The sequence below is a fragment of the Corvus brachyrhynchos genome, unplaced genomic scaffold (assembly GCF_000691975.1).
Source record: "Corvus brachyrhynchos isolate BGI_N302 unplaced genomic scaffold, ASM69197v1 scaffold162, whole genome shotgun sequence".
In the NCBI taxonomy this organism is placed as follows: Eukaryota; Metazoa; Chordata; class Aves; order Passeriformes; family Corvidae; genus Corvus; species Corvus brachyrhynchos.
In genome coordinates this window covers 6,230,051-6,256,057 of record NW_008236696.1, presented here as the reverse complement: position 1 = coordinate 6,256,057, position 26,007 = coordinate 6,230,051, and the positions used below count along the sequence as shown (strand labels likewise).

Below are 26,007 nucleotides of genomic sequence, written 5' to 3'. Positions count from 1 at the left end.
GAACAGGGACACTGGAAGGGACACTGGAGTCACAAGGATCTTGAGATGCACCCCATGATGCTGCCAAGTCCTCTGAAGGTGACATTCATGTTGGGCACAAGATTTGTTCGTTTGGACAATGCTGAGAGATTGGAGTGTATTACAGCAAAGAGGCTGAGAATTGTTTTGTGAACTGAGAAAGCAGCAAGACTTGGATCCAACCTCCTAAGCCCCTCTTGTCAGGGGTTTATGGCAGGCAAGCAGCCATGGGGTGAAGGTGGCACCTCAAGGACGGCAAGCACAGAGAGCATGGGCAGTGTCGGGGGCTTGTCAGAGCTCTGTGCCACCACTGCAGTGATGACACATCCCCCCAGTGGGACCCTCTTCTCCCTCCCAGGCGGGGGCAGAGGGGACCAGAGCATCTCCTCCCCCCACAGCTCCCCAGCCACAATAACGGTGGAAGGAGGCTGTGCCAGCAGAGAACAGTGAGTACCCTGGTCACCTTTTCATCCCAGCACTTCAGGACCTTTTCCTCCCTTTGTGACGCAGTTTGGCTCCATTACTCTGGCCTTGGCGCCCGGCCATGTCCCGGGGTCTGAAGTTATGGATTCAACAGCCAGAGAAAACAGCCCAGTGGGACGCGACGTGGGAGGACTCTTGGCCCAGCTCCAAGGCGTAGGCAGACCACAAGGATTTCTTTCCCAGCACCCCACCAGGCAGCCAGCACAGGGACCCCTTCCAGCAGGCTTTGCCTGCTCCCCGGCTCCTTGCCTGGCTGCTAAGAGACCTCTCTCAGTCTCGATGAGCCAAATAAGCCCACAAAAGTCAGGCAGCATCCTAAAGAGCAAAGGGGCAACCCTGGAATGCAAGGGCATCCCAAATGGGAGCATCCTGACAAGCTGCCTGGGCACAGCCTCCAGCCCCAGCCCAGCCTCTCCCAGGCCCAGTGAGCTGGCAGGCAGCTGGGTGATCCCATGGTGTCTCTCCCCATCCTGTCCAGCTGCTGGCTCCTTCCCAGCCGGTTGAAAATCCAGACAGCCTGAGAGCAGTCCCCAGGTTAGGAATCCCACAGCTCCACACACCCCCTCCCAGCCCTCCCTGTGCTGGGGCAGTGAGGCCTGCCAGTGAGAAGCAGGGATCAGCCAAAAACAACCCCTGACACGCAAAAAGGCTATTTTGCTAATTATTTCAGTTTTCAATCTCCAGGCAAGGTGGCTTGCTTAGGCTAATAATTGCTTCAGTTGGATTTTATCTGGTTAATTAATCAGTTAATAAATTACTTTGCTGCAGGGGGACAGATGTTGCGGCTGTCTCCTTAGCTGGGGACTGGAAAAAACAGGGAAGGAGCACAGCCCACGGGATTTCCACAGCCCCAGAGTGCACAGAGCTGCCCCTGCAGCTGTGGGGTGTCATGGGGCAGAAAGCTCCAAAGCAGAGACCCCCCAGTCTGCCAGGGTGCCGAGCCATCTTTTGGAATACCTGCAGCAGCCCCTGGCGGGAGGGGACAGCCCTGAGCCCATCTCTCCACGCAAAGCTTTCGGGACTCAAGTTTTCCTCACTGGTACCTCTAATAGATGGCAAAGCTGAAAATCAGGAGAGACAACTTGGAAAATGCAGAAGTCATCACTTCGACACAGAAAACATGGAATTTCTATTTACTGCCCAGCCTGTGTTGGCACAGGTGTTCTCCTCTGTCAGCAATACCACAGGTGAGCCTTGGGCACCGCAATCCTGGGGGCTTCAGGTCTCCTTCCTCCCATTCCTCTGTCCCCAGGGTGGCTTTGATGGCTGAGCCAGCTCAGTCCCAGATGTAAAAGCCCAGTCCTGCGGGGTTCCCTTCTCCCAGCCCCCCAGCAGAGCTGGAGGGGGTCCCACCACAGGAACCAGGTCTGGAGCAGGGTGGTGAGAGGGCTCGGGCTCTACAGACAGGCTGTGGGAAGGGGCAGGAGCAGCACTGGGGGTCCTCTGGGGGTGCAGAGTGAGGGATGGGAAGCCCCAGGTTCAAGAGGAGCTGTAGAGGATTTCCCAGGGGCCTGCACCACCATGGAGTGAGGAGCTGGGAGCAGGTGGCTTGGCAGTCCAGGCAGGAGCAGGCCGGGTGAGGGGCAGTGGTCAGGTCCTCCTCCTCCCTCGCCATGCCAGAGACAGGCCAGCGCACGGGAACGCCGTCTGCAGGTCCTTACGGAGCTGAGGGAAAGAACAGCCATCAAACAGCCATCAAACTGTGCCAGAGGGGGTTTCCTGTCCCCTGTTCCCACATAGAAAGGGGCTGATCCTGGACCATGGCAGCCAAAGGAGGGTCTCCCCTTCATCTGAAAGGGCTCTGGATGACATTCAATGCAAGATGCAGCCATTCCCCTCCCACTGGCTGCCCAACCCCCTCCCTGCGTGAACCACAGCTGTCAGATGCAGAGTGGGATCTCCTCCTGCGCACCTCACCTGGGACAACACCAGCTCCTGCACCGTGGTGTTCCCCAGGTCCAGGGGGGTGGTTAGCCGCAGCGACAGAAAGAGGTGAGATGCACCTAGGGATTAAAAACAGGGCTCTGGTTATTGGCCTTGAACCCTGGGCTGTGCCAGAGAACCTGGAGGGTCTCTCTCCAGGATTGCTGCCACAGACATGGGACCTCCTCCCAGGTTAATTGTGTCATGGACACGCTACACTGTCAGGAGAACAAGTCTCCCACTGTACAGCAAACCACATATACCCCAAAACATCAATACCTTCACACTGAGAGTAAAGCAAGAGCAGTGGGGTTCCAGGACCCCCTGCACTGGCCCCGAGCACTGATGCTGGGGGTGGTGATGCCCACAGGCACTGCACTTACTGGTGTTGGACGAGCCAGAGGGGCAGACTGGCGGCAGCATTGTCAGGTCCGTAGGCGTGCTGAGGGTAACCTCTGAGGTCTGGGCTGAGCTGGTGGCAGGGGAAGAGGGCTCAGTGCCTGGGCAAAGCAATGTAAGGTTAGTGCTGTCTGCAGAGGTGCAGGATGCTCCTGCCGCTGGGAACAGGCTTAAGTGAAGCCACCTATGTGAAGCCACCCAAGTACATGCCCAGGATTCCCATGGGAATTTGTCACCCTGATCATGTCCCCACCTTCCAGGTGCCCCCTGGCTGAACCCACTCATAGATGCAGTGGGGGTCCCAGATACTGTCAGGGTACCTGGAGTTGACTCCATAGTTGAGGGGAAGATGTCAGTGTAGCTTGAAGAGGGGCTGCTCATGGGGTCTGATGTGCTGATAACAGGGCTGCCTGTGGTGTCTGTCAGGGCTGTCAAGGCCTTGGTTGAATCGTCTGTAGTTTCAGTGGGAGGAGGCGCGGTGGGCGGTGAGGTGTTGCCAGTCTCTGGGGATGTGCCGGACCCCTCTGGGGTGGAGGCTTCTGTTTCAGGGCTGGAGGAAAGGAGGGTGGCTGTGCTGATGGAGTCAGTGGTAGGCAGCAGTGTTGAGCTCTCCATAGGTGTTGAGGAGGTAGGGAGAGCTGGGGACACAGTTGCTGTCACATCCATGGCAGTGACCTCTGCAAAGAATTGGGACAATAAAATGCACAAGGGTTGGTGGTGAAAGGCTGAGCCTATGGCTATGCTGGGGATGGTGCAGGATCACCACCACAGTGAGCTCCCTGAGGAACTCAGAGCTACACATCAGGCATGGAGCATTGGGAGTGGGAGTTCCCCATCCTGCATGGATCAAACACACGGATCTCTGCAATGGATATCAGCCACGCAGACCACGTAAATCCCCAGCCTGGCAAAGCAGGAACAAGCCATGGCCATTGCTGCTTGCAGGACAGAAACTCCTCTAGGCGCCAGTCCTAAGACCCATTCCACCTGGAGAAAGTCAGACAAACCCGTCTGACAGGAAGAGCCAAGCAGGAACTGGTGACCGTGAGACAGGCTGGAAATGCAGCAGCAGCAGTTTACACAAACCCTCTGCGCTGCAGATAGTCAGGAACTGATAGCGGTGGGTGTAAATAATGGCAACGGGGGAAGCAGCCCCACAAAGGAACAAATCCCAGCTTGCAGCTCAGGATGAGCCGTTAGAGACGTGCTGCAACCCACAAAAGCTCTGGGGGGAGGGGGTGGGACACAGGAGAGCCATCCTCTCTTCCACTAGGGACTCTCTACCAGAGCAGTGTGCTGTCCCCAGAGAAGCCCAGGGATCTGTAACCCTCTCCAAAGGATGGGCAGGACAGCCTGGCTGCCTGAACCTTTGTCAAGGGGTGTCTGCAAGGTGGCAGCTTTGGGATGCCAGACTGGATTCCCCAGTGATCCCAGCACAAACCCGGTGAGTCTGGGACTCTGCTCACATGAGGATGGGAAACCAAAACACAAGCTGCCATCTGCTTTCAGCCAACCCAGCCAGAAACTTCCAAAGCCCCTGGCAGCCACACCCTCCCTGCACACAGCAGCTGGTTAAATAAAAATATGGCGAAGGGCAAAGGTCTGACCCCAGCCCTTGCCAGGTGAGCGTCTGCACAGAAGGGCCTCATCCTCACAAAAGGAGAAGCAGCAAGTCCACCTCTGCTTCCCATTTAAGAAGCAGCAAACAGCCCCCACAGCATTCCATCCCCTGCACACCATCCCCTCCACCCTGGGGAATGATGCTCCCCGCTCTCCACCCACCCTGTAGAGAGCATCACATCCCACTCAGCCCTTACCCAGAGCGAGGTGCAGCACGGCGAGGCAGGTGAGGCTCAGCAGCAGCAGGGGCCAGGGCAGGGGCAGGGACAGCCCCCCTCTCTGCCCAGCCATGTCCAGGTGAGCAGGAGCTGACAAACCCCTGTAGGCACCGCTCTGAGTGCTCCCCACAGCCCCAGCACTGGGGTTTCCAGGTCTCCTTCACCCAGCAGAGGAGGAGCATCCAGGTGGGTCCTTTTACCCTCCAGGTGCTGGCAGCGAGGCAGGGGGTTCCACCTGACACAGACACTCCCAGGGACTGGTGCAATGCCCAGCAGACATCAACTGCACGGCTCGACCCAGAGCAGCCACCAGAAGTGGGCAGGGCAGGCCAGCAAGGCCACCACTACCACAGACCTGGCTCCTGTGGCCGTCCTCTGCCTGCTGAGGGGAGGGTGACAATGGAAAAAAGCCCAAGGATGAGCCAGGCTGCCTGAAACCCCGCACTTCACCACAGGGGTGATGTTTGGTGGTGGCTCCCAGCACCAACGCCCTCAGGAGACAACAGCCAGCTCCGTCTGAGCGCGAGGAACTGGCCAAGAGAACAGGCGGCGCTCAGGAAGGGCGTGCTCCAGGCTGAGGGTTTGTCCCCTGGGCTGTCTGTACAGGCATCACTTCCCTGTGTCACAGCATACCACAGCCCAAGTGTACTGCTGACAGCTGGAGCTGCTTCCTTCTCTTCAGGGTCAGGCACAAGAGCACTCAGAGGTGCCTGCAGGCACTGGGCCAGGTATTGGCATTCCACAGGCAGGCATGCTGGAGGATTGTCAGGGTGTAGCCACCCTGCTGCTGAACAGGCACATGGGGGCACTGCCAGGGCACAGGCACACAGAGGCCATCACCAGGGTACCAGCACTCTGATGAGGTGCTCTCACACCGTAGGCATCGGGCCAGGGTGCAGGTACTCTGTGAGGATACAGTAGCTCACTGGGGTACAGGGACACCAGGGACATGTGCACGGCCAGGGGTACTGGGGCAGGGTAGAGTCTCTCTGTCCTGGTTGAGGTGCATGGAGTGGAGTGTCACCAGGGTACATCTGCAGCCCCAGGATAAAGGCTCCTGCAACAGCCACCAGGGTACAGCCACACTGACAGGACACGGGTGCCCAGTAAGCGGCACTGCCAGGGGACAGCAGTGCAGGGGGACTGCTGGGGGACAGTCACACTCCTTGGGGTACAGGGTACACAGAGTCTCACTGCCAGGGGGTGTGTACATACAGGCTCAGTGCTGGGGGCACAGCAACAGTACAGTCACACCATGGCACAGCCACACAGCAGTACTGCCACACCACAGCACAGGTCCCCAACCTTGGGCTACCCGCTGGCCTGCTGAGCCTGGAGACTGGGTGGCCCCTGGGGGAAGAAGCCAAGCACCTGGCTGAGCAAGATGGGAGATCCCATGGGGATTTACCACTCTGATCCACCACCTCCAGGTGCCCTGTGTCTGCACTCACCTGCAGTGTCACTGGAGGTCTCTGGTTCTGTTGGGGTGGAGGTACCAGGGGTGGTCTTGGCTGTGGTCCCAATTGGCTGGCTGGGGACAGGGGTGCTCCCAGGGACCTCTGTGGTGGTAACAAGGGAGACCGTGGTGTGTGATGGGGACATCGAGGGCTCATCTGAAGTGTCTGTCACTGCTGGAGTGATAGAAGAGGTGCTGCCGGTCTCTGGGAATGTGTTGTCAAGCAGTGTGGTTGTGGCTGGCCCTTGGTGGGTGCTGGTGCCAAACGTGGTGCCCACCAAGGTGGAGGAGAGAAGAGTAGAGGTGGGGGGAGGCAGCATGCTCATTTCAACTCCAAATGAGCTGACAGCCAGGGCTGTGCTGGTCCCCACAGACGTGAAAGTGGTCATCTTGTCACAGTTGGGTGTCATGGCCATGGAGGTTGGAGCTGGCGTGCTGGTGGTGGTGAGCCCCAGCCCTGCTGAGGTACCGCTGGTGGTGGGTTCCAGCCCTGCTGAGGTACCGCTGGTGGTGGGTTCCAGCCGTGCTGTGGTACCGCTGGTGGTGGGTTCCAGCCCTGCTGTGGTACCGCGGGTGGTGGGTTCCAGCCGTGCTGTGGTACTGCTGGTAGTGGTGAGCCCCAGCCTTGCTGTGGTACCGCTGGTGGTGGGTTCCAGCCATGCTGTGGTACTGCTGGTAGTGGGTTCCAGCCGTGCTGGGGTGCTGCTGGTGGTGGGTTCCAGCTGTGCTGGGGTGCTGCTGGTGGTGGCAGGTCCCAGCCCAGGTGACACAGAGGTGCTGTGAGCTGTGCTGCCCCTCACCTGTGGTCTGGTGGTGTTGGAGGCTGCCGGGCTACTCTGCCGAGCCGTAGAAGCACCGGGTGTAAAGTTACCCATTGGCATCCCTGGGGTGGAGGTTGCATGTCGGGAGGGAGGGAAGGCTGCTGCAGTGCTTGAGGTGGTGTTGGGCAGCAGTGCCGTGGTCTCTGTGGGTGTCAAGGAGGTTGGGATAGTCAGGGATACAGGGATTGCCACGTCTTTGACAGCGGTCCCTGCAAAGAGGTGGGAGAGGGCACACAAGGGCTGGCAGTGAAAGGCTGGGACCATGGCTCTGCTGGGGATGGTGCTATATTACCACCACCATGAACTGCCCAAGCCTTGCATCAGCCATGGATCATCAGGAGTGGGAATTCCCTGTCCTGCATGGATCAAGCATGTGGATTCCCTGAATAGCAACATGACAGTCAGCCATGCAGACCACGTAAATCCCCAGCCTGGCAAAGCAGGAACAAGCCATGGCCATTGCTGCTTTCAGGACAGAAACTCCTCTAGGCGCCAGTCCTAAGACCCATTCCACCATCTTCACCCATGCCTGGAGGAAGTCAGACAAACCCGTCTGACAGGAAGAGCCAAGCAGGAACTGGTGACCGTGAGACGGGCTGGAAATGCAGCAGCAGCAGTTTACACAAACCCTCTGCGCTGCAGATAGTCAGGAACTGATAGCGGTGGGTGTAAATAATGGCAACGGGGGAAGCAGCCCCACAAAGGAACAAATCCCATCTTGCAGCTCAGGGCGAGTCCACGAGAGACCTGCTGCGACCCACAAAAGCTTTGGGAGGGGGTTGAGGGATGCAGCAGGAGGGGACCTACAGCTGTAGTTCAAGGTTCTCAGGAGGTACAAGCCCCAGGTTTATTCCCAGCTCTCAACTCAACATTGCTCTTACTTTGCATCAAGTGCAAATGTTGGGATGCCATTTGAAGTTTTGCAGGCCTAGTACATCCCAGTGAGGTTGCCATCTGGGCAGGGCCATTTGGTGCTACTGGGCAGGTTGTAGCAAAGGCAATGAGCCCAGCAGGGACCAAGGCTCAGCAAGGGGGTCAGCTGGGCCTAAGGTCTTCTCTTCCCAAATGGAGACCCCCATCAGAGGAAAAAGAAATAGAGCTTGTTGCTTGTGTTCTATAAACCACTGCCCTGTTTGCTCACTAGGACAGGGCTGAGATGTTGGAGAACAAACAGCACCCAAAGAGTTTCACCTCTGTGAGTAAAGGCACCCGAGGGCCACCCACCACCCTGGAGAACAATGCTGCTCACTCACCCCCCACCCCTTGGACAGCTCCACATACCGCTCAGCCCTTACCCAGCGGGAGATCCAGCACAGCAAGGCTCAGCAGCAGCAGGGGCAGCCCTCCCGTGCCCCCAGTCATGTCCACAGCCAGCACCCCAACGCCTTGCAAGGTGGGGGACCTGAGGACACAGAGCGTGGGGAAGGTGGCAGCGGGGAACTACGCTGCCGAGTGATGGCTGAAAGTAGTTGGAGCTGCTTCCTTGTTCCCGGGGACAGGGAGGGGAGGCACCAGCGGGCACTGAACCCCCTCCCGGGGCAGGTGCAGCGCCTTGGGCGTGCCGGGGACATCGGTGCAGCACCGGCGCCCGTGTGCGGGGGGCGGTCCCGGGCGCGGAGCCTATCGGCATCGGCGTCTGGATCGGGGTCGGGATCGGGACCGGGGTCGGGATCGGGGTCGGGATCGGGATCGGGGTCGGGACCAGGAGCGGATCGGGCCGGGGACCGGAACACCGTTATCCGGCGCTTCCCGAGGACCAGGATGGGCAGGGGACCAGCATCCCCCGGGCTCTGGGGGCGGTCCGGGGTCCGGGATTCGCAAGGAAGCGTGGGAGCTCAGTCCGGCCTGGTTTCCTCTCGCAGCGGCCGCACGGAACCACGCTGCTTCGGGCGGTGCTGAGGATGCGGCGGGGACAAGGGAAGCGAAAGGCCGAGGTCACGGAGGTGCCACCTGTGTCTCGGAGGAGGACGGAGGAAGAGGAGGCGATACAGGAGGCCCGTCGGAAGGCGGCCCCGTCCGTTCGAGAGTTCAAGTACAACAAAAAGCGGGTTCGCCTTGTCTCACAGGGCTCGGACCTAAAGGATGATGCTCGGTGCATCCTTTACTGGATGTGCCGGGATCAGCGAGTGCAAGGTGCGAACCAGCTGGTGGAAGGGGCTCCCATGCGTGGTAAAAGCGCTGGTTCCCTCCTTCGGTAACTTTGGAGCTGGCCCCACTCTCTACAGGGAGGTGTGGGGGGAAACTTCCTGTGAAACTCCATCCCATCAGTGAAGCACTCTCCTGACGCCGCCCTGTGTACTTTTCCCCCAGATAACTGGGCTTTCCTCTACGCCCAGCGCCTGGCCCTCAAACAGGAGCTGCCTCTGCATGTCTGCTTCTGCCTGGTGCCCAAATTCCTGGAGGCCACCATCCGCCACTACAGGTTCATGCTGAGGGGCCTGCAGGAGGTGGCGGAGGTACGGCCAGGGGATGTCCACGCTGGGTGGGACAGGGCTCCTGGGGAAGTGGGAGATGGTGGTGGGGTGGGGTCTCTAGAGCCATGAACTGTCCCACAGCCATTTCCTTGTCACTGCAGGAGTGTGCAGAGTTGAACATCTCCTTCCACTTGCTGCTGGGCTATGCCAAGGACGTGCTGCCCACGTTTGTGGTGGAGCATGGTGTGGGTGGGCTGGTGACAGACTTCAGTCCCCTCCGCCTGCCCCGGCAGTGGGTGGAGGACGTCAGGGAACGGTTGCCGGAGGATGTGCCATTTGCACAGGTGGGTGTCAGCACTCTGGGAATGGAGCACTCTGGCTGGTGAGATGTGGGACAAACTTGTCTCCTGTGTCTTGCGAACTGGAGTGACCTGAGCAGAGAGCATGTGTGTCATGTCATCAGGACTGTTTGCTTCTCACGCCCTTCTCCATGGCTTTGCTTCCCAGGTTGATGCCCACAACATCGTGCCCTGCTGGGTCGCCTCCCCCAAGCAGGAGTACAGCGCCAGGACCATCCGGGGCAAGATCCACGCTCAGCTACCTGAGTTCCTCACTGAATTTCCCCCTGTTGTTCGTCACCCACATTCCCCCTCCTGCCCAGCAGAGGTACCAGCATGAGACACTCCAAACCCATCCACGGGCTGGTCCCAGAGTGTTTCACAGATATTTTTTGATCCTGGGAGGGGTTGGCAGGGAATAAGGACAGTGACCTGCCTGAGGTCACACACAGATGGTGTGGAGATGAGGATGCCCTGGGGAGAGGGAGGTTCGCACCTCATTCATCAGGTTCCCACATCTCTGCCATGCAGAGGGCTAGTTAAGAGGAGGAGGCTGGCATGGGCTGGGGACTTGCTGGTTGGAGACATAATACTCAGGGCAGCCCTCACTGAAGAGATTCTGCAGATGCACTCACTGTTTGGTCGCCACCCAGCCCATCGATTGGGAGGCCTGTTATTCCAGCTTGCAGGTGGACCACACCGTGAAGGAGGTGGAGTGGGCAACCCCTGGCACAGCTGCAGGACTGGCTGTGCTGAAGTCCTTCATTGCAGAGCGGCTGAAATTCTTCAGCACCCACAGGAATGATCCCAACAAGGCGGCTCTCAGCAACCTGTCCCCGTGGCTTCACTTTGGTGAGTGTCCCAGGCTTCCCACTCTGCAGCAGGCCTGAGCATTGTGGCTTGGACCAGCAGCCTGATTTGCTGCTTCTCCATGTCCCCAGGCCAAGTTTCCACCCAGCGAGCCATCCTGGAGGTGCAGAAGCACCGGCGCACGTACAAGGACTCAGTGGATGCATTTGTGGAGGAGGCTGTGGTGCGGCGGGAGCTGGCTGAAAACTTCTGCTACTACAATGAGAACTACGACACCGTGCAGGGTAACATCCCGGGTCACGTGGGCCATGCTGGGTACCCAGCTGGTCACTCCAACTTGGCAATCCCATTTCTCCTAGAAGGGCTGTGGGGGCACTAATGTCCCATCATTTGGTCCCTTCTGGAGGTAGGACAGCAGCTGGCGAGTGCCCTCTTCAAGACTGGTGCCTCTAGGGCACAGTGCCCTCAGTAGCCCCATTCTCAGGACCCTACAGAACAGGTTGCTCAGTGTTGCTCTTCATCTCTTGCTCACAGGTGCCTATGACTGGGCGCAAACCACCCTGAAGCTCCATGCCAAAGACAAGAGGCCTTATCTCTACAGTCTGCAGGAGCTGGAGCAGGGGACCACACATGACCCACTCTGGAATGCTGCCCAGGTACTGCCCTCCATCTTCCCCACAAAATGCTGAGCTTTTTTCTGAGGGGTAGAGGGGTAGAGGTGACCTACCACGGACTGACCCTTATGGCTGTCCCTATCCCCACAGCTGCAAATGGTCCAGGAGGGCAAGATGCACGGCTTCCTGCGGATGTACTGGGCCAAGAAGATCCTGGAGTGGACGCGTTCCCCTGAGGAGGCCCTGCAGTTTGCCATCTACCTCAATGACCGCTACGAGCTGGACGGGAGGGACCCCAATGGATACGTAGGCAAGCTGCAGGATGGGGGCATGGGGTGGGAGGCCTTAGCTGTGATGGCCAAGGCTGCAGTGGGTGCTCTCTGCAGGCAACTCCAGCGCATCCTGGTTTGCACCCACATGCCACTTGCTCTCTGGGTGCCTCTGAGCAAGGGAAGAGCTGACGCTTTGTCCCTGTGCCCAGCAGGCTGCCTGTGGTCCATCTGTGGCATTCACGACCAGGGCTGGGCGGAGCGGGCCATCTTTGGGAAGATTCGCTACATGAACTACGCCGGCTGCAAGCGCAAGTTCGACGTGGACCAGTTTGAGCGTCGCTACGCCCCCACACACTCCCAGTGACCCTCTGTGCTGGGGCACGTTGTGCCTTTGCCAAGCTGCCAGCTTGCAGTGATCACCCAGGGCAGGGATCACCCCGGGATGCTGAAGGGCTCCCTGCAGCAGCAGCAAGCTCCAAGGTTTTGCAAGTCTTTGCCATCAGCTGGTGCTCGAGTTGCCACACTGGGGCAGCTGCTGGAGCCCTCCTGCTGCCACAGGTTTGCTGGCAGCTGTGAGAGCCCATCTTCAGCATGCCTGTGCCTGCCAGAAGCCTTTGTTACGACCACTGTCCTCAGGAGTAGCCCAGATCGCCATTGCTGCTGGTAACCACAGCGGAGATTTGGGCTGAGCAAGGTGTTTTTAGGAAAAAGCCCCCAGGAAGAGGCTCTTCGTGAAGCCAGTGCTGGGTCTGTCAGACCCATCTTTCAACAGTTGTTTTAAAGTTTACAGTTTCTATCACCTGCATTGATGGTGTTTATGGGGACATGCACAACACTGCTGTGAAGGGAGAGCTGGGCGGCGGGGAATGGGGATGCAAGCACTGACAGAGCAGCCAAGGCCAGGCCCATGGGCCCCTCTGACAGCAGCCAAAGCAGGCTCTGGAAGGGAACAGGCATTACAGAGAGCCCCTTGTTCAGTGGCTTGTACCTCCTGCCCTGAGTCCAGTGGGCAGTTTGCAGGCGGAGGCCACAAACCAGATTAATTAGTCACGGTGTAGTGACAGTAACCCCCTCCCAGTGACTGCATCACCAGCTGCACAAGCTGTCCCTTGCATTGTTCCTTGCCTTCAGCAGCACTCCCTGCCTACCCCATCACCTCCAGGGGGGATACACACCATTACCCCACCTGAAACAATGTCACAACACAACCAGACTCCTTATTAACTTAGTTTATTGAGGACGGCATTTTAATTGCTGTGCTGTGCAATAATAATCCCGTTGTGACAGCTCCAGTTGACGGCCAGGGCAGCCCCCAGCTCTCCCTCCCAAAGAGCGTCCCTGTCTTGGCCAGTTCCAGTGTTAGTTGTAGCGGTCAGTGCTGGGCAGCAGTGTCAGTGCTGGGCACAATCTCGCCCTGCAGACCTTTGCCAGGTTTGCAAGTCCTGCTGCTTCCACACACAGTCCATGGTGGAGGGTGGAAACCATAACAAGCCAGAATTCCTTCCCTCTTCTCTAAAAGTACTCAGTGCTTTGAGAAAGGGATCTGGGCAGCCTCGCAGCTGCTGTCCCATGACATTAAAGTGCTTCAAACAAAATAGGGTGGATGGAGGTGTGCTGCTGAGGCAACTCCAGGGAAGGGGTTCCCAGGTCCGAGCAGCAACAGGAGGGCTTGGCTTGGGCTTGGGGACAGGCAAGACCAAGGCAGACCAACATCTGGTAGCCCCAGGGCTTGCAGACAGAGTGAGCAGAAGAGCAGCTGCTCTGGGGGAAAACAAGCAGAAGCAAGACACAAGGCAGCAAAATCCCTGGGGGAGCAAGTGGGGAGCTGAACCCTGCTTCCAGGACTTTGTCAGGACGCTGCAGGCAGGGGAGAGATGCTGCTGTGCGGCAGCTTGGCCCCCAGCTGCAAGGCTTGCAGCCACCCTCCCTGAGCAAGCCCTGCGGCCACCTCTCCTGGCCCCTGCCTCTTCCCCTCTCCCCAGCCCTGCTGCCCCCACAGGGAGAGCCCATGAGGGGTCACATCCCAGCCTCAAATCAGGACATGTCCTGAAAGAGCCACTGCCCTTTGAGGCCTCCTGCCAGTGCATTGCTCTCTGGTCCCTCAACACCCTCTGCACGTACACAGGCCACACCATCCTTCCTAACACCCCACATCCCACCCATGCTGAGGTGGTGCTGGCTGGGTATGCCATGGCTAAAACATCCCCCCACGATGCAGAGGCACCTCCTTAACTGGGCACAGAGCTCACCTTGTCCCACTGGGTCTGACCCTGACCCTGCAGAGCTGTCACTCATGGCAGGTGGCTCTACATCAGCGAGGAACCAGACCTTGGCAGCACCCCAGTGCCAAACCGCTCTCCTCCTGGGTATCCCCACTGCAAGCAGGCTGCCTGACCATCTCACCACAGCACAGCTGGGAAGCTTCAAGGCTTTGCCTGGCTCAGGGACCCCTCCTCTCCCAAGGGAAGCAGGAGATCTGCTGGGAGAGGGGACCAGTTCCATCCAGGGGTGAAGAACCAGGAGCAGGACAGCCCTGGCGATTTATACTGGTGAGTCCCAAGCAGATCACATACCCCCTAAGGAGGCATTTCAAGCAGCACCTCCTTGAGAGGGAACACACAGTTAAAAATACAAACAACCACATTAAAAAAAAATAAAACCAAATCCAGCAGATTAAAAAAAAAAAACAACCTAAAACAACAAACCAAGACAGAGGCTTGGGGATGCAGCTGGAGGCATGAGCCTTCACCTGCATCCCAACAGGTCTTGGGCAGAAAGGCAGCTCCACACAAGGCAGGTCCTGGTGCCACAAGAGTGAAGTCCCATGTCATCCTTAGAGGAGGACATGTCTCCCTGGTAGGACAGACTGGCAGCATGAGAAGGAAGTAGGGTCAGAAGCCTCACCGTATCCCATGGAGGCAGATTTCTGTGGAGCCATGGGGATCTGCCTGCCAAAAGTCCATCAGCACATCCACTTGTGCAGCTGCTCCAGCGGCAGTGTCCCTCTGCAGCACAGGGAAATCTGGCATTTTCATCATTGCCGCCTCCTCTGCTCTGACTCTGGAGTGAGAGCAACTGCTCTCCAGCAGTGTCCCACAGCACATTTGAGAAAGGGAGCTGTTAAATGTACAACCAACCCCAAACCCCCACCCTCCCTCCATGCACACAACCCTCAGCAGCAGAATGGAGGATCAGAGGACTGAGACCTGATTCCCTCCTCCAAGGAGCAGATGTGACCAGAGCTTCCTAGTATACAGCTGATGAGCAGAAAGTGCTGACCCTGCAGGGGACCCTGCTCGGCTCAGAGCAAGGCACAGAGATGGACAGCACAGCCCTGTCTAGTCCAGCATGAACAACTGCTCGGAAAAGATCCCTGTTCTGCCTGCAGGACAGGCAGGAGCAGCTGCCTCCCCCCAAGCAAAGGCATCAGGGAGTGGGAGCACCTGGAGCAGATCCACATGATGGAATATGTTCCTTTCCCAGCCCAGCACTACTGCATGAGGGAAAAGAGATCCCTTCAAGACAGTGCTCCAAGCCTCCCAACAGTCCTCCTCATCTTCAGTCTGTGTGGTTCAGTCTCTGGTGATGAAGGCCACGCACATAAATAAACCCATGATCTGCTCCTTTGCTGCACATGCTCATGTGGCTGCCACTGCCTCCGGCTGCTCCAGCTCATCCTCGTAGTCCGAGATGTAGGACTCCATGCTCTGCTTGGCCATCAGCTCTCTCCGGGCTTGGAGACGCTCGCACCGGGGACAGCGGGCGGATTTGAAGCAGGATTTGTGGTAGCAGGCTTTGCACTCTGTGAGGGAGAGCATGGCTGAGCACTGGTGCAGGCTGACAGACTGCCTGACACTCCACACCCCAGGTCCCTGCACTAGCTTACGAAGCTTTGGAAGCACAGGAGGGAGGTTTTCTGCTCCACACAAGGTCCCTCCCCAGACTTCCTTGATACTCCAAGGAAATAATGACTTTGCCCCAAGTTTTCTCTGGCACTGCACCTGCCAAAGCAAGGCTTGCATGTAGTCAGGAGCTATTTTAAGCCAGTTCAGAGGCTGGTCCCAAGATGCAGGACCAAGCTCTACTCAGCCATTAATACTGGGCATTATCGAGGATGTCTCCTGAAGGGGCCTAGGGATTTCTTAGCATGCAGGAAGGACACAGAGATAAAGCCTTCAGGCTCTCTCTGGTCTGCAAAGTCAGCTCCAGCCATCCAAGCAGGGGCAGGGGAGCTGCGTGCAGGCTGCAGCCTGTCCTGTAAGCACAGCAGCAGGGAAGCCAGGGCTCCCAGACACCCGCTCACTGCAATCACAGCCCGACTGCCCGCTGCTGGCAGGGCAGGCAGCACACAGCGTGGTCAGGAGGGGACCTACATGCTTCCCCACGCCAGCAAACACTGTTACAATGCTGATCTACTGCTGTGAGAGTATGTTGCAGACACAGGCCATGCACAAGTGCACTCTGGTCTGGCTGGCTAAGGCTCTCTACCTCTTGCTAGCACAAATGCCACTCAAACTGGAAGCAGACCTTGGTGGCCCCAGGGTCTGCCCCCTCCCTGCTGCTCCCCAGTATCTCACCTTCACATGTCTTGCACTTGTTGAGCTCAAAGGGGAAGATGATGTCATCCTCATTCTGGCAGAACTCACAGATGAAGCCTTTGGCTTGGCACAGCTGGAAGGAGAAAAGATGAGGAAAAGGCAGCTAAATGCTCACCTCCCTGGCAAGTTAAGGCAGAAGGTAGAGTAGAGCAGGACAGCAGGACGTGGTGCCCTGCTCTAACCATGTGGGACAGCCCTTCCCCAGCATGGAGTACAGGAAGGCTGAATCAACCTGTGTCAGGGGTGGGGGAGAGCCAAAATGGGGTAGCAAATATCCCTTTTGTGCTAGGTAGGAGCTCTATGAAGCAGGCAGGAAGAGTTAGCACTGAATCAGTTAATCTGGTGGCTGCCTGGCACACCAAAGCCTCCCCATCAGTTATCTTTACAGCAAAGCCTGCTCCCAAGGCTGCAGAGCCATGCAAGAGGCAGGAGAGGAGGCCTTACCATGCACTTGTCAATGTGCAGGCTGCCTGCCTTCAGGAGCTCTGTCAGGTGAGGCATCAGGTCCCCTTTCTTGATGGCACTGAAGTCACTCAGTGAGTAGAGGTGCAAATCCTCTGTCAAATGGCCAGGCACTGTGTCAAAGGAGTCCAGGAGGCTGCAAGGACAGAGAAACCAGAGCTCAGAGCAAAGTGACTCCACTAAGACCCCTCTCTCCACTCCTTATGCTTTCTCTCCCCCTCCACTCCCCTCTCTCCCCACAATGCACAGGCTGCACAGATTCCCAATGCAAACTGCCAGGGGACAGAACCAGGACAGCAAAACAGCCTAGGACTCACTCTTTAGCTAGCCGGCACGTCTTGAACATGTTCTTCATGTGGAAAAGCTGGATTCTCAGCAGCTGCAGAGGAAGGGGGGACAAAGAATGAGTAAACAGAGCACAGTCCTCAGCCAAGCAGGTTTGCCCCATTCCCTGTGCTGCTGAAATAACTGCTGCTCCTCAACTGCTGCTCTCCTGTTTCCAAGGTGTTTACATCACACAGGGCAAGGCAAGCACAACGATCATCCTGTGCTCCAGGAGATAAATTGAAGCCCAGCTGGATACCAGCCACAAATTCCTTTTGACATTCCTATGCCACTGAAGAAATAAGAAGACGTGGAATGGAAACACATACTGATGAGGTTTTAAGCCTCCAAAACTGAGTATCTGCTTCTCCCCAGCTTCCCTGAAATACGGTTTACAGTTGGCAGCCACCCACCTCATCCAAACCCCACTCAGGAAGGCACAGAAAGGGTCTTACCCGCACTTGGTTGAGAGCCTTCACTTTCTGGTAGAGGGCAGGATTGATAGCCTGCACGTTGAAGAGTGGGTCACTCCAGATCTTGCTCAGCAGGTCTTTGGAGAAGTTGCTCACGTAGTACTTGCTGAAGTCCCACTTGCGCAGGATGCGGCTGGGGATGACGGTCTGGGCGTTCTCGTGGCAGCACTGGCAGAAATACTTGCCCAGGTACTCACAGTACCGCAGCCGCTTGATGTAATCTGGCCAAACCCAGGCAGACAGGCAGGTCAGCCCAGGCACGGGCTCTGCACAGCCACATGCTGCACTCCCAATGCTGCTCAGCATTTCCAACAAGCAAGGAACTCTGCCTTGCTGCCATCTCCTCCAGCCCAGAGTGTTCAACACTCGGGTCTGCAAGCACTCTCTGGCTGCAAAAGCCTTCAGGACCAATAGTCCAGTCTCATGCAGCCACATCTACCTACATATTCAGGGAAGAGCTCTGCAGCTACAGAACCTGCTGGGAGCTTGAGGACCCAACACAGGACTTTGCGTTACAAGAGTCAAGATCTGAAATGCCCTCCAAAGGACAGGCTGGCTGCTCTTTGCCTCCACCAACTCTGTGACCTTCTGGAAGAGGAGACTCCTCTGTGGATGGTGCACACCAATGTGCAGGCAGAGCTGGCAAAGGCAGTGCAGCACTGCCCCAGTGACCTTGTGCTGAGCTCTACCACCACCCACTCACTCAGCATCTTCCCACTTGTTTGCACTCTCCAGTTACAGGTCAGGCTCCCAGCACTCACCAGGATCAGTCCGGATGCCACAACCTGCACACCGGTAATTCTGCTTGGCCACAGCCACCTTCCTCCTGCCCAGAGATAGAAGACAACATGCATGACCCAGCCCTGATGGTACCTGGCACCAGAAGATGGGTATTGGAAGGCCTGGAAGGTTTATGTGGACAACACATCCAAGGCAAAAAGCCCTTCTGTGTCCTGGCACTAATCCCAGGCACTGGCTCCATCTCACCATCTCACAGTGGTGACCACTGTGGATTTACCAGTCTGAGAGCGGGGAAACCCCAGCAACCAGAGGATAAGCAACCTCGGTGTTTATGGAAAAGGGATGGAAAGGGCAGATCCCCTGAGAGCCCCCAGCCACACGGGTCCTTACGCTGGGGCTGGGTGAACATTGAAGATGATCTGCGGTCGTGGCGGGGCCCACTCCAGGTTTCCGCGCACCCGAATCCTCAGCTTGTAGATGTCGGCGTGTTCTCCATCATCAGGAGAGATAGGCAGAGAGTCAGGGATGGGCAGGAGCTGGGAGAGGCAGGCAAGAGGGTCAGATCCCTATCTTGTACTGCAAAGGCAGTGCACCTGGCTGGACTGCCAGAAACCTGCAACTGCAGCCCTCTGGAAAACTGCCAGGCACCAAGTTGCTCCTCCAGCTGAATTGGGGGATGAAGAATGGCTGTCTCCAGGGATTTGGACACTGCTGTGGGAGGCTGCAGTGGCACAACCCTGATTGGATGCATCCATCTCCAAAGCCCAGACAAACCCGCTCCTCCAGCTCCACAAAGGGAGCACTGGGACAAGCAAAGCCCCCTCAGCAGTGGCCTGAAGCCAGGAGTTCAGGGAAGATCAAATGCAATCACTGACACGAACTCACAGCCTTACCTTCTGCGGGGCGTCATGCTCAGGGACCAGCCACTCCAATTCAGAGGCAGCTGGGAGCTGCATGCCCTCAAACTGCTTCAGCAGGCCCATGGCCACAGCCTCTGCCGAGTTTGAATTGAGGAAGGAGTGGGATCTAGACAGCAAAGGAATTGTTAGTACTGGATCTCACCGCTGCACCCTCCTTGCAGCCCCATGCCAGTCCCAGCTCAAGCTGAAGATCCTCTCTTCAACTCTGGTACCATAATTCTGCACTGCTACACAGGCTTAAAATTAATACACGTGATTGATTTCTGTCTTTGCAGCTGCCCCCAAGCAAAGCTGGCTAATGGCACCACAGCAACTGTTCAGAAAGGTGAGCAAAACTTGAATCACTTAGCAAAACCTGTGCCTGTTTGCAGGGGAAGCTGCAAAGTGACAGCCAGTGCCTGTGTAAGCCAGAAAAAACTGCTCTCCCAATGTGAACCTACCCAAGCAGCTGCCAACCATTGACACAGCTTTGTATTTTACCACACGAGCAGAGGGATCCCCACAGAGGGAGGGAGGGAAGGCAGGAGGGAGAGAGGGAGGGATATCTACTCCAGTGCAAAACAGCAACTGATGGACATGGAAGAGCAGAGCTGAAGAAAGAGAATGTGGTACCCAAGATGTGTCACCATGAGGTTGAAGACGTACATGGAGTCCGAGGAGAGAAAGGACTTCCTGCTGGAGTCTGGGTTCTTCTTGATGTCTGCATCTGAAATCACAAACAGACAAGGTGGAACAGATGGGACAGGGCAGGGGGATACACTCATTTCAAACCAAAGCTTCAAGGTAAAACTCATCAAGCTATTCAAAAGCATGTGAACTACAGCATCAACTTCTACCAGTGGCACTGAGCAGTAAGGAGGGGTGCAGCCTAATCAGTCAGCTGTTGGAATTACAAGGGAAAGGCATGGTGGGATGCTGTGAACAGCCAGCCTGAGGTTTAGGGGAGACAAGTGGCTGCTGGTACAGGTCACACATCAAGTCCTAGCAGTGACAGGGCCTGAAACAGAACACACACAGGAGGGCAGGACTGCAGGGCTAGCAAGAAGGTTTAGTAGCTCTCTACACACAGTATAGATGCTGGAAGGGATTAGCAATGGGATGCAGAGCCCTTCTCTCTACTTGACTGCAACCTCTAAGATCAGACACTGGCCAAGCCACAGCTTGTCAGTTGACTGCACAGCCAGGGCTGGCAGCCTGTGCCCAGCACTGCCCAGACACATCAGCATCCCTGCAGAGAAAGGGCCAGCAGCCATGAGGCCAGCCCTCTGCAGAGGTCACAGACTCATCTCCTGAGGAGGGAAGGGTCCAAGATAAGGTGCAGGACATTGGAGTCGTGCTCCCTCCACCCCTCCATCAGCTCCCAAAGAGTCCTGGGCTGCCCTGCAGCTCCAGTAGCAGGCAATACCCAGAGGTACCTTTTACACTCATCTTTTTTTCACTCCAGCAGGTTAAACCCTAACCGGGAATCCATCTCAACAGTAGAAGACCCCTGTGTCAGGACACTTGCAGTTGTACAATGCAGACAAAAATAGACAGAAACCCTGCTTCATGGCAGATAAGGCTCCCAGAAAAGGGAAGAGGGCATGCAAGGTGAAGGTACTACAGGTCAGGACAGAAGAGTGGCCAAAGCCAAAACCTTCATCCCAGCAGATCTGTTTTGTACCTCTGGGGAGCTCTAGGAATGGTCTGCAGTGACCACACCACCCCCACAAAAAAGCCTGTAGCTTCCCCTGCCCCAGTGGCTGGCATGGGGAGGCACAGCTCAGGGTCCCTGCTCCTATTCCCCAAGCAGGCTAACACAAATCTGCAGAGAGCCCATATGATCCCAGCCAGGCATCAACTGCACACTGAGGCCAAGGGAATCACAGCTTGTGAGCCAAAGCAGTCACAGGCTGAGCAAGGAGTGTCCCCCTGCCCCGAGCTTTCCTACAGAGAGCAGGACTGCCCTAGCAACAAAGGGAGTAAGTCCTGCAAATTTACAGACTCACACTATTGGAATTCAGCTTGGATGCTTGACCTTCACTGTTTGACATCCATTGCTGAAACAGGCACCCGAAAGCATCCTAATGTTAAGGAATCCACGTATCTAGGTCATGCAAACTGAATTCTAGCTGCAGAAAACAAGGAATTCAGGCAAACAGCCTCACAACCTTGTAGGACACCAGTCAGACACACCTGCCATGCTCCGGTGCCTTCTGCTCTGCGCAGGAAGGTCCCGCATGGTCCTAGACTATGACAAACATGAGCAAACGGGAGGGCACACGCAGCACAGAGTGGGCCAGGTGCTATGGGAAGGCAGAGCCAGCACACTCAGGCACTGACATGGTCTCAGGGATGGCAGAGGGAGCCAGATCTGACCGTAGGCTTCCACAGGAGCTAGCACTGGGACACCGCTCATTTCCTAACATTAACAGCAAACACTCCCAAATCATCATTAGCTGCCCAAAACATCTCTGCCAATGCTATCACCAGGTGGGATAGCCCCCAGATGGCTTGTGAACAGCCCCCAAATCTAAGGACATCGCCCCACACCCCAGTGCCAGCTTCAGCCAGGATCACAGCCTGGTCTGTGAACCCAACAGGGCTGGCAGAAAAGATCTGAGCACCAGCAAATCCAGCAGGAGCAACATGCTGGTGCTGAACACCAGACAGGAGAGAGCAGCAGCAGCCCAGCAGGCTGTTCCCTTGCTAAAGAAAACAGAGAGCACATGAAGGTTATTTCAACATGGCCAGCAGACCAGAAGGATTAACTAGTACTACTGTAAACAATAAAAACACTAAGCTGCATGTGATCTCAGTGCTTAGGGCCTCCAGCATGAACAAACTGCCAATGCCCTGTCTGATCTCACTACTTCTCCCTCCAGAACTTCTTTCTAGAAGGATTCCACTACAAGTCAAGTCTGAGCAGAACAGGAAGGGCTGGCTGTGGTTCAGATCAAAGCTATGGCATGCCAGCTCTGCCAAGTCAAGTAGGATAATGCTCCCTAAGGCACTTGGGATGGAGACCTGGTCCCACATCATAGAGGACTCTGCTCTCATTTAACCCAGGCTCAGCCTTCAACACCTACAGAGCTTCACTGCCCTGTGAAGTCCTACCCCAGGCAAGACAGTTCTTGACCACAGCAGGCACTTTTGATACATCCAAAATACTGCATGGCAAAATGCCCTGGGGGCGTGGAGCCCACAGCAGAATTCCTCTGCCTCTGCTCTACTCCATCCTGCCACATCATCCTGCCACAGCTTTTCTTGCTGACATCTGGATGGTACTGGAACTAATTCCCAGTTCTGAAACCAGGCAGCTTTCAGAGAAGTGTGCCCGTGCACACACACACACACCTTGCACACACACGCGCGCGTGCCCGGGGGAGCACTGCAGGGTACCTGAGAACAAGGAAGCCATTGACACTGAGAGGCCGTTCTTGGACATTTGAATCAGGTTAGATCCATCGTTACCATCTGTATGACACGGTGATGACAAAACAGTCGACTTCAGTGCTTCAGCCAGGCCAGAGAGAAACGGCATAAAACAAGAGCAGCACTCACACGAGGAGAGCCCAGAACTGAATTCACACACTCCTCCATGGGCTACAAAACTGAGCCCAAAACCTCACCCTCATGGACTGAAAGGAGGGGTTGCTGTCAATAGTCAGGAGACAAGAAGACTGGACAACTCCATCTTCTTTTTAAAGTGAGAGAGATGGAGGTACTATTGTCATCCACCTCAGGATGAACAAGGCTCTGAAGGAAATGAACACCCAGGGACTCAGGCTGGTCTCCTGTGGGTGATAAGCTCAGCCACCCAAGCTGCCAGGAGCAGAGACTAGAGGTATTGCAGGTCGGGATGTGACCAGCACCCACCATTCAAGAGGTAAGTGGTCAGAGCTATGGCTCCTTCTGCCTGGGGAGAAGAAGAGCAGGAGGGCAGCTCTCCCACCTCTCTAGCTGTGACAGCAGCTGTGTGTACCAGGCAATGAAATGGAAACCACCTACCAGCCAGAGGCACAGAACATGACAGGGTTACAGAAGATTCTGAAGGAAAATCATGCCACCACATGAGGGAAACTGATTGTTCTGCTTATACTCAATTCAGCCAGTTGTTTGGGAAAAGCCATCCTGAAGGCCAGAGGTACAGGGTCTTCTCCAGCAGGACTGGCACCAACACAACCACACCAAGAAGTCTGTTTCTATGAAAGAAGCCGACACAGCCATTTCCTCCTACCTCGGATCTCGTACTCTTCCACATCCTCCACAGAGCCAGAGTCAGAGAGCCGCATGGAGCCGTGGGAGCTGAACTGGGACCCGCTGTCTGTCGCCACCAGACCTGGGAGAAATGCATCACAGCCAGGTCACCAGTGGAAGTGCTCCAAAGGGTCACTGACAGCTATGGGAGAAGGGGATAGCCAGGTACGGCCAGGGAAGGGAGGGATGGAGCTCAAAGATGGAACACACTATGGGTTCAAAATGAAATTACATTCCATAACTCAGTGCCAGCAGTGTTATCAATGGATGGTATCTGTCACATTATGGTCTTCAATAGCAGCAGTTTCACAAATCTTGGCAGCACCTTGGTAGCAATTTAACTGTTTGCAAGGAACGGGCAGGAAGGCAGGCAGCTATAGGACAGGCAATGGACAGAAAACCCACATCCCACTAGCTGATGAGCCCAAAACGCATCACCCACTGTCTGAGCCTATCTCCTGGCAGGTAGGGAACAGGTGCCTGGTGCGGATCTGCTGGCGCCGAATGCGAATCTTTTGTTTAAGCTCCTGGATCTCCTTGTCACTGTCTTCCTCCTCCTCCTCCAGCTGCCGGCTCATCATGTTGCATTTCATCAGCTCAATGGCAGCGATCAGGGACTCTGAGATGCTGAAGTGGGCATTCTCCTGCAAGGCAAGAGCAAAAGCATTCAAGGCTATGCCTTGGATGAACTAAGAAGACTTGGTAAAATTTTGTTCCCCACCTATGACAGGAAAGAGCTTATTACTCATGGATGGTGGTGAAAGCCATTAACCTCTGTCAGCCCTGTAAAATATGACTCCTCTATGAGGACCTAGAAAACAAAGCCTTCTTGGGCATCAGAATACTCACAAAACACAACAGGCATCCTACAAAGAGGATGTGCAACACATCTACTCTGGGGGGTCAGCACATGGCCCCGAGAGGCCCTAACATGTTGCAAAACTGTCACGTATATGACGGATGGGCAGATCCCAGCTACCAGACACCACCGAGGAGCTCAACCTTGGAGTTCGGTGCACAGCTCTACAGCAGGCAATACCATGGCATTATCTTCCCCACGGCAGGAAGTGTCTCTGAACCTGCACCAAGATACATTCTCCAATGCACACAGGCTGCTGCTGCTTCCCTCACCTTCTCCAGGTCTGCACAGCTGCCAAAGTCCTGCTCAGAGAGGTAGCTGATGAGGGACTGCCCTTCTGAAGGTCTCCTGAACATCCCTTCCCCCGAACTCAGGTACTGTCCAGAGTCTAGAAAAGGAAGAGACACAGGTATGAGGGAAGGACCTGCTATCTCCATGCCACCAAGCCCTGCCAGCACCCAGCCAGCATCCCACAAGCAGGTGCCAGCAGCTGAGGTCACTGCAGACCATGGAGGAACCTGACCAGGATTGAGTGTCCCTGCTGAGGCTGGCTGTACTCACCATACTCCATGTAGAGGGAGCTGGGTGTGCTCAGTTCACTGCTCTGCGTGGAAGCAGAGACCGGCCCTCTCCCTCCACTTGGATCACCATGGGACTCTGGAAGGGAAGATGACACCAGGCACACCTCAGTAGCTCAGAGGCACCCAGCCATTGCACAGGGTGAAATGAAAGGGGCTCAGCATCACACACACAGGCATGAATGGATGGAAATAAAGAGAGACATCTTCCTGCCCCATGCCACAGCTGAGGGCAAGCCCAGGATGAGACAAAACTAGAAAGGCATTTCAGGCAGGAGAAGGGGAGTGACGGAGAGAAGATCATGAGAGCCATGGAACAGTTGAGTCCTGAGCCTTCCTCTGTTTACCCCAGAGCAGAGCTGGGGAACACACCAGGCTCCAGCAAGTACCTCTTGCCAGCCCTTTCTTCCTGATGGAGCATCTCCGAGGGCAGTTATCCCCCAGAACAGAGAACAGGAGACACAGGGAAATGCGAGCAGCCAAAGGATCTGTGGGGATCCCTGCCCTGCAAAGCAGCCTGGACACCAGAGCAAGGAGGCATCTGAAGGACATGCTCCTGCTCCACTATAAGCCAGGGCTCTCCACACACAGCACTGGAGCCTGGGTGCAGTGCCCAAGGTGACCTACACGGGCTGTGGGCTAGGCTCTGCCCCATGCACACACTGTGGTGCAGCTCCCTGCCAGACTGAGCCAGTGGAGACTGCCAGGAGCTGGCCTGACTGGGGACCAAGAACATGTGCTCTGCAGAGAGCCATGGCCCCAGGGAACACCTGGATGGAGTGGCTGGGTGACAAAGGACTGCTGAAGGAGACTGAAAACACCCTGGCTGGAGTGGGACAGGAGCACACAGCTCTGGATACAGGGCACGTGCCAGCTGACATCCTGAGCGTAACAGAAGGGCAACACTGTCCTCTCAACTTCCTGCTCACTTTTGTTCCCAGCTTTGTGCTGTAACTCTGATGTGGCTGGGGGTCCCCCCAACCCCAGCCTCTCCCTGTGAAGGCCATGAAGCAGCAGTCACCAGGACGGAGCCTGGGATCAACCCACCCCACAGGCTGGGAGACAAAGGAGACTTGTCAGGGTAGGAGCCTCTCACAGCTACTTACTGCAGCCTGACAGGGTGTCCTGCAGCCACCTCAACACAGAAACCACCTCATGAGGTAGATGCCACATACAACAGAGCCTACTGCTGAAGGGTAAGGCAAGGCAGTGCTCAGCATCATCTGCTGGAGCAGGACACAGGGCTGGACACATCTCTCTGAACACCCATCACCCCCAAGGAGGAGCCTTCCCAGACACAGAGCACCCAGATGTGAGGTCGACAAACCCAGTGCCACTATTCACTGGATGCAAAACAAAACAGCCCACTTTTTTGAGCTGCTGACTTTTTCTGCATGTGGGGCAAAGGGATGGCAGCACCCCAGCAT

General features: G+C 56.2%; 3 protein-coding genes across 8 annotated transcripts in view; 1 reads left to right on the top strand and 2 right to left on the bottom strand.

Moving 5' to 3' along the window:
* Positions 1-1,599: 1,599 nt before the first annotated feature.
* On the bottom strand, positions 1,600-8,550 carry LOC108444882 (mucin-5AC-like). Of its 2 annotated transcripts, XM_017727031.1 has the most exons (6): positions 8,234-8,550; positions 6,113-7,081; positions 3,144-3,500; positions 2,808-2,924; positions 2,419-2,504; positions 1,600-2,166 (listed from the first exon to the last, which is right to left on the bottom strand). In XM_017727031.1, exons 1-6 carry the CDS (start codon positions 8,298-8,300, stop codon positions 2,092-2,094), a joined length of 1,671 nt encoding a protein of 556 aa, XP_017582520.1. In that variant the 5' UTR covers positions 8,301-8,550; the 3' UTR covers positions 1,600-2,091. The 2 variants fall into 2 exon arrangements, with proteins under 2 accessions (XP_017582520.1, XP_017582521.1); XM_017727032.1 differs by lacking the exons at positions 6,113-7,081; positions 8,234-8,550 and adding an exon at positions 4,641-5,204.
* Positions 8,551-8,752: 202 nt separating this feature from the next.
* On the top strand, positions 8,753-12,185 carry LOC103625205 (deoxyribodipyrimidine photo-lyase). Its single transcript, XM_008644613.2, has 9 exons — positions 8,753-9,071; positions 9,249-9,394; positions 9,514-9,696; positions 9,860-10,018; positions 10,344-10,542; positions 10,632-10,784; positions 11,035-11,156; positions 11,265-11,424; positions 11,599-12,185. The coding sequence occupies exons 1-9, from the start codon at positions 8,840-8,842 to the stop codon at positions 11,748-11,750; spliced, it is 1,506 nt and encodes a 501-aa protein (XP_008642835.1). The 5' UTR covers positions 8,753-8,839; the 3' UTR covers positions 11,751-12,185.
* A 415-nt stretch (positions 12,186-12,600) lies between these two features.
* RUBCN (RUN and cysteine rich domain containing beclin 1 interacting protein) overlaps positions 12,601-26,007 on the bottom strand; it is a 30,606-nt gene continuing 17,199 nt past the window's right edge. For 4 of the 5 annotated variants that reach the window (XM_017727025.1, XM_017727023.1, XM_017727024.1 and 1 more), the window contains 14 exons: positions 24,564-24,659; positions 24,275-24,390; positions 23,586-23,787; positions 23,124-23,225; positions 22,286-22,360; positions 19,550-19,610; positions 18,878-19,010; positions 18,375-18,520; positions 18,005-18,069; positions 17,226-17,464; positions 16,764-16,825; positions 16,429-16,582; positions 15,964-16,057; positions 12,601-15,188 (listed from right to left, as the gene is read on the bottom strand). In XM_017727025.1, coding sequence (XP_017582514.1) covers positions 15,025-15,188; positions 15,964-16,057; positions 16,429-16,582; positions 16,764-16,825; positions 17,226-17,464; positions 18,005-18,069; positions 18,375-18,520; positions 18,878-19,010; positions 19,550-19,610; positions 22,286-22,360; positions 23,124-23,225; positions 23,586-23,787; positions 24,275-24,390; positions 24,564-24,659 — 1,709 coding nt within the window. In that variant the 3' untranslated portion in view covers positions 12,601-15,024. The remainder of the gene's footprint in view (positions 15,189-15,963; positions 16,058-16,428; positions 16,583-16,763; positions 16,826-17,225; positions 17,465-18,004; positions 18,070-18,374; positions 18,521-18,877; positions 19,011-19,549; positions 19,611-22,285; positions 22,361-23,123; positions 23,226-23,585; positions 23,788-24,274; positions 24,391-24,563; positions 24,660-26,007) is intronic. The other variant, XM_008644612.2, reaches the window with a different exon arrangement.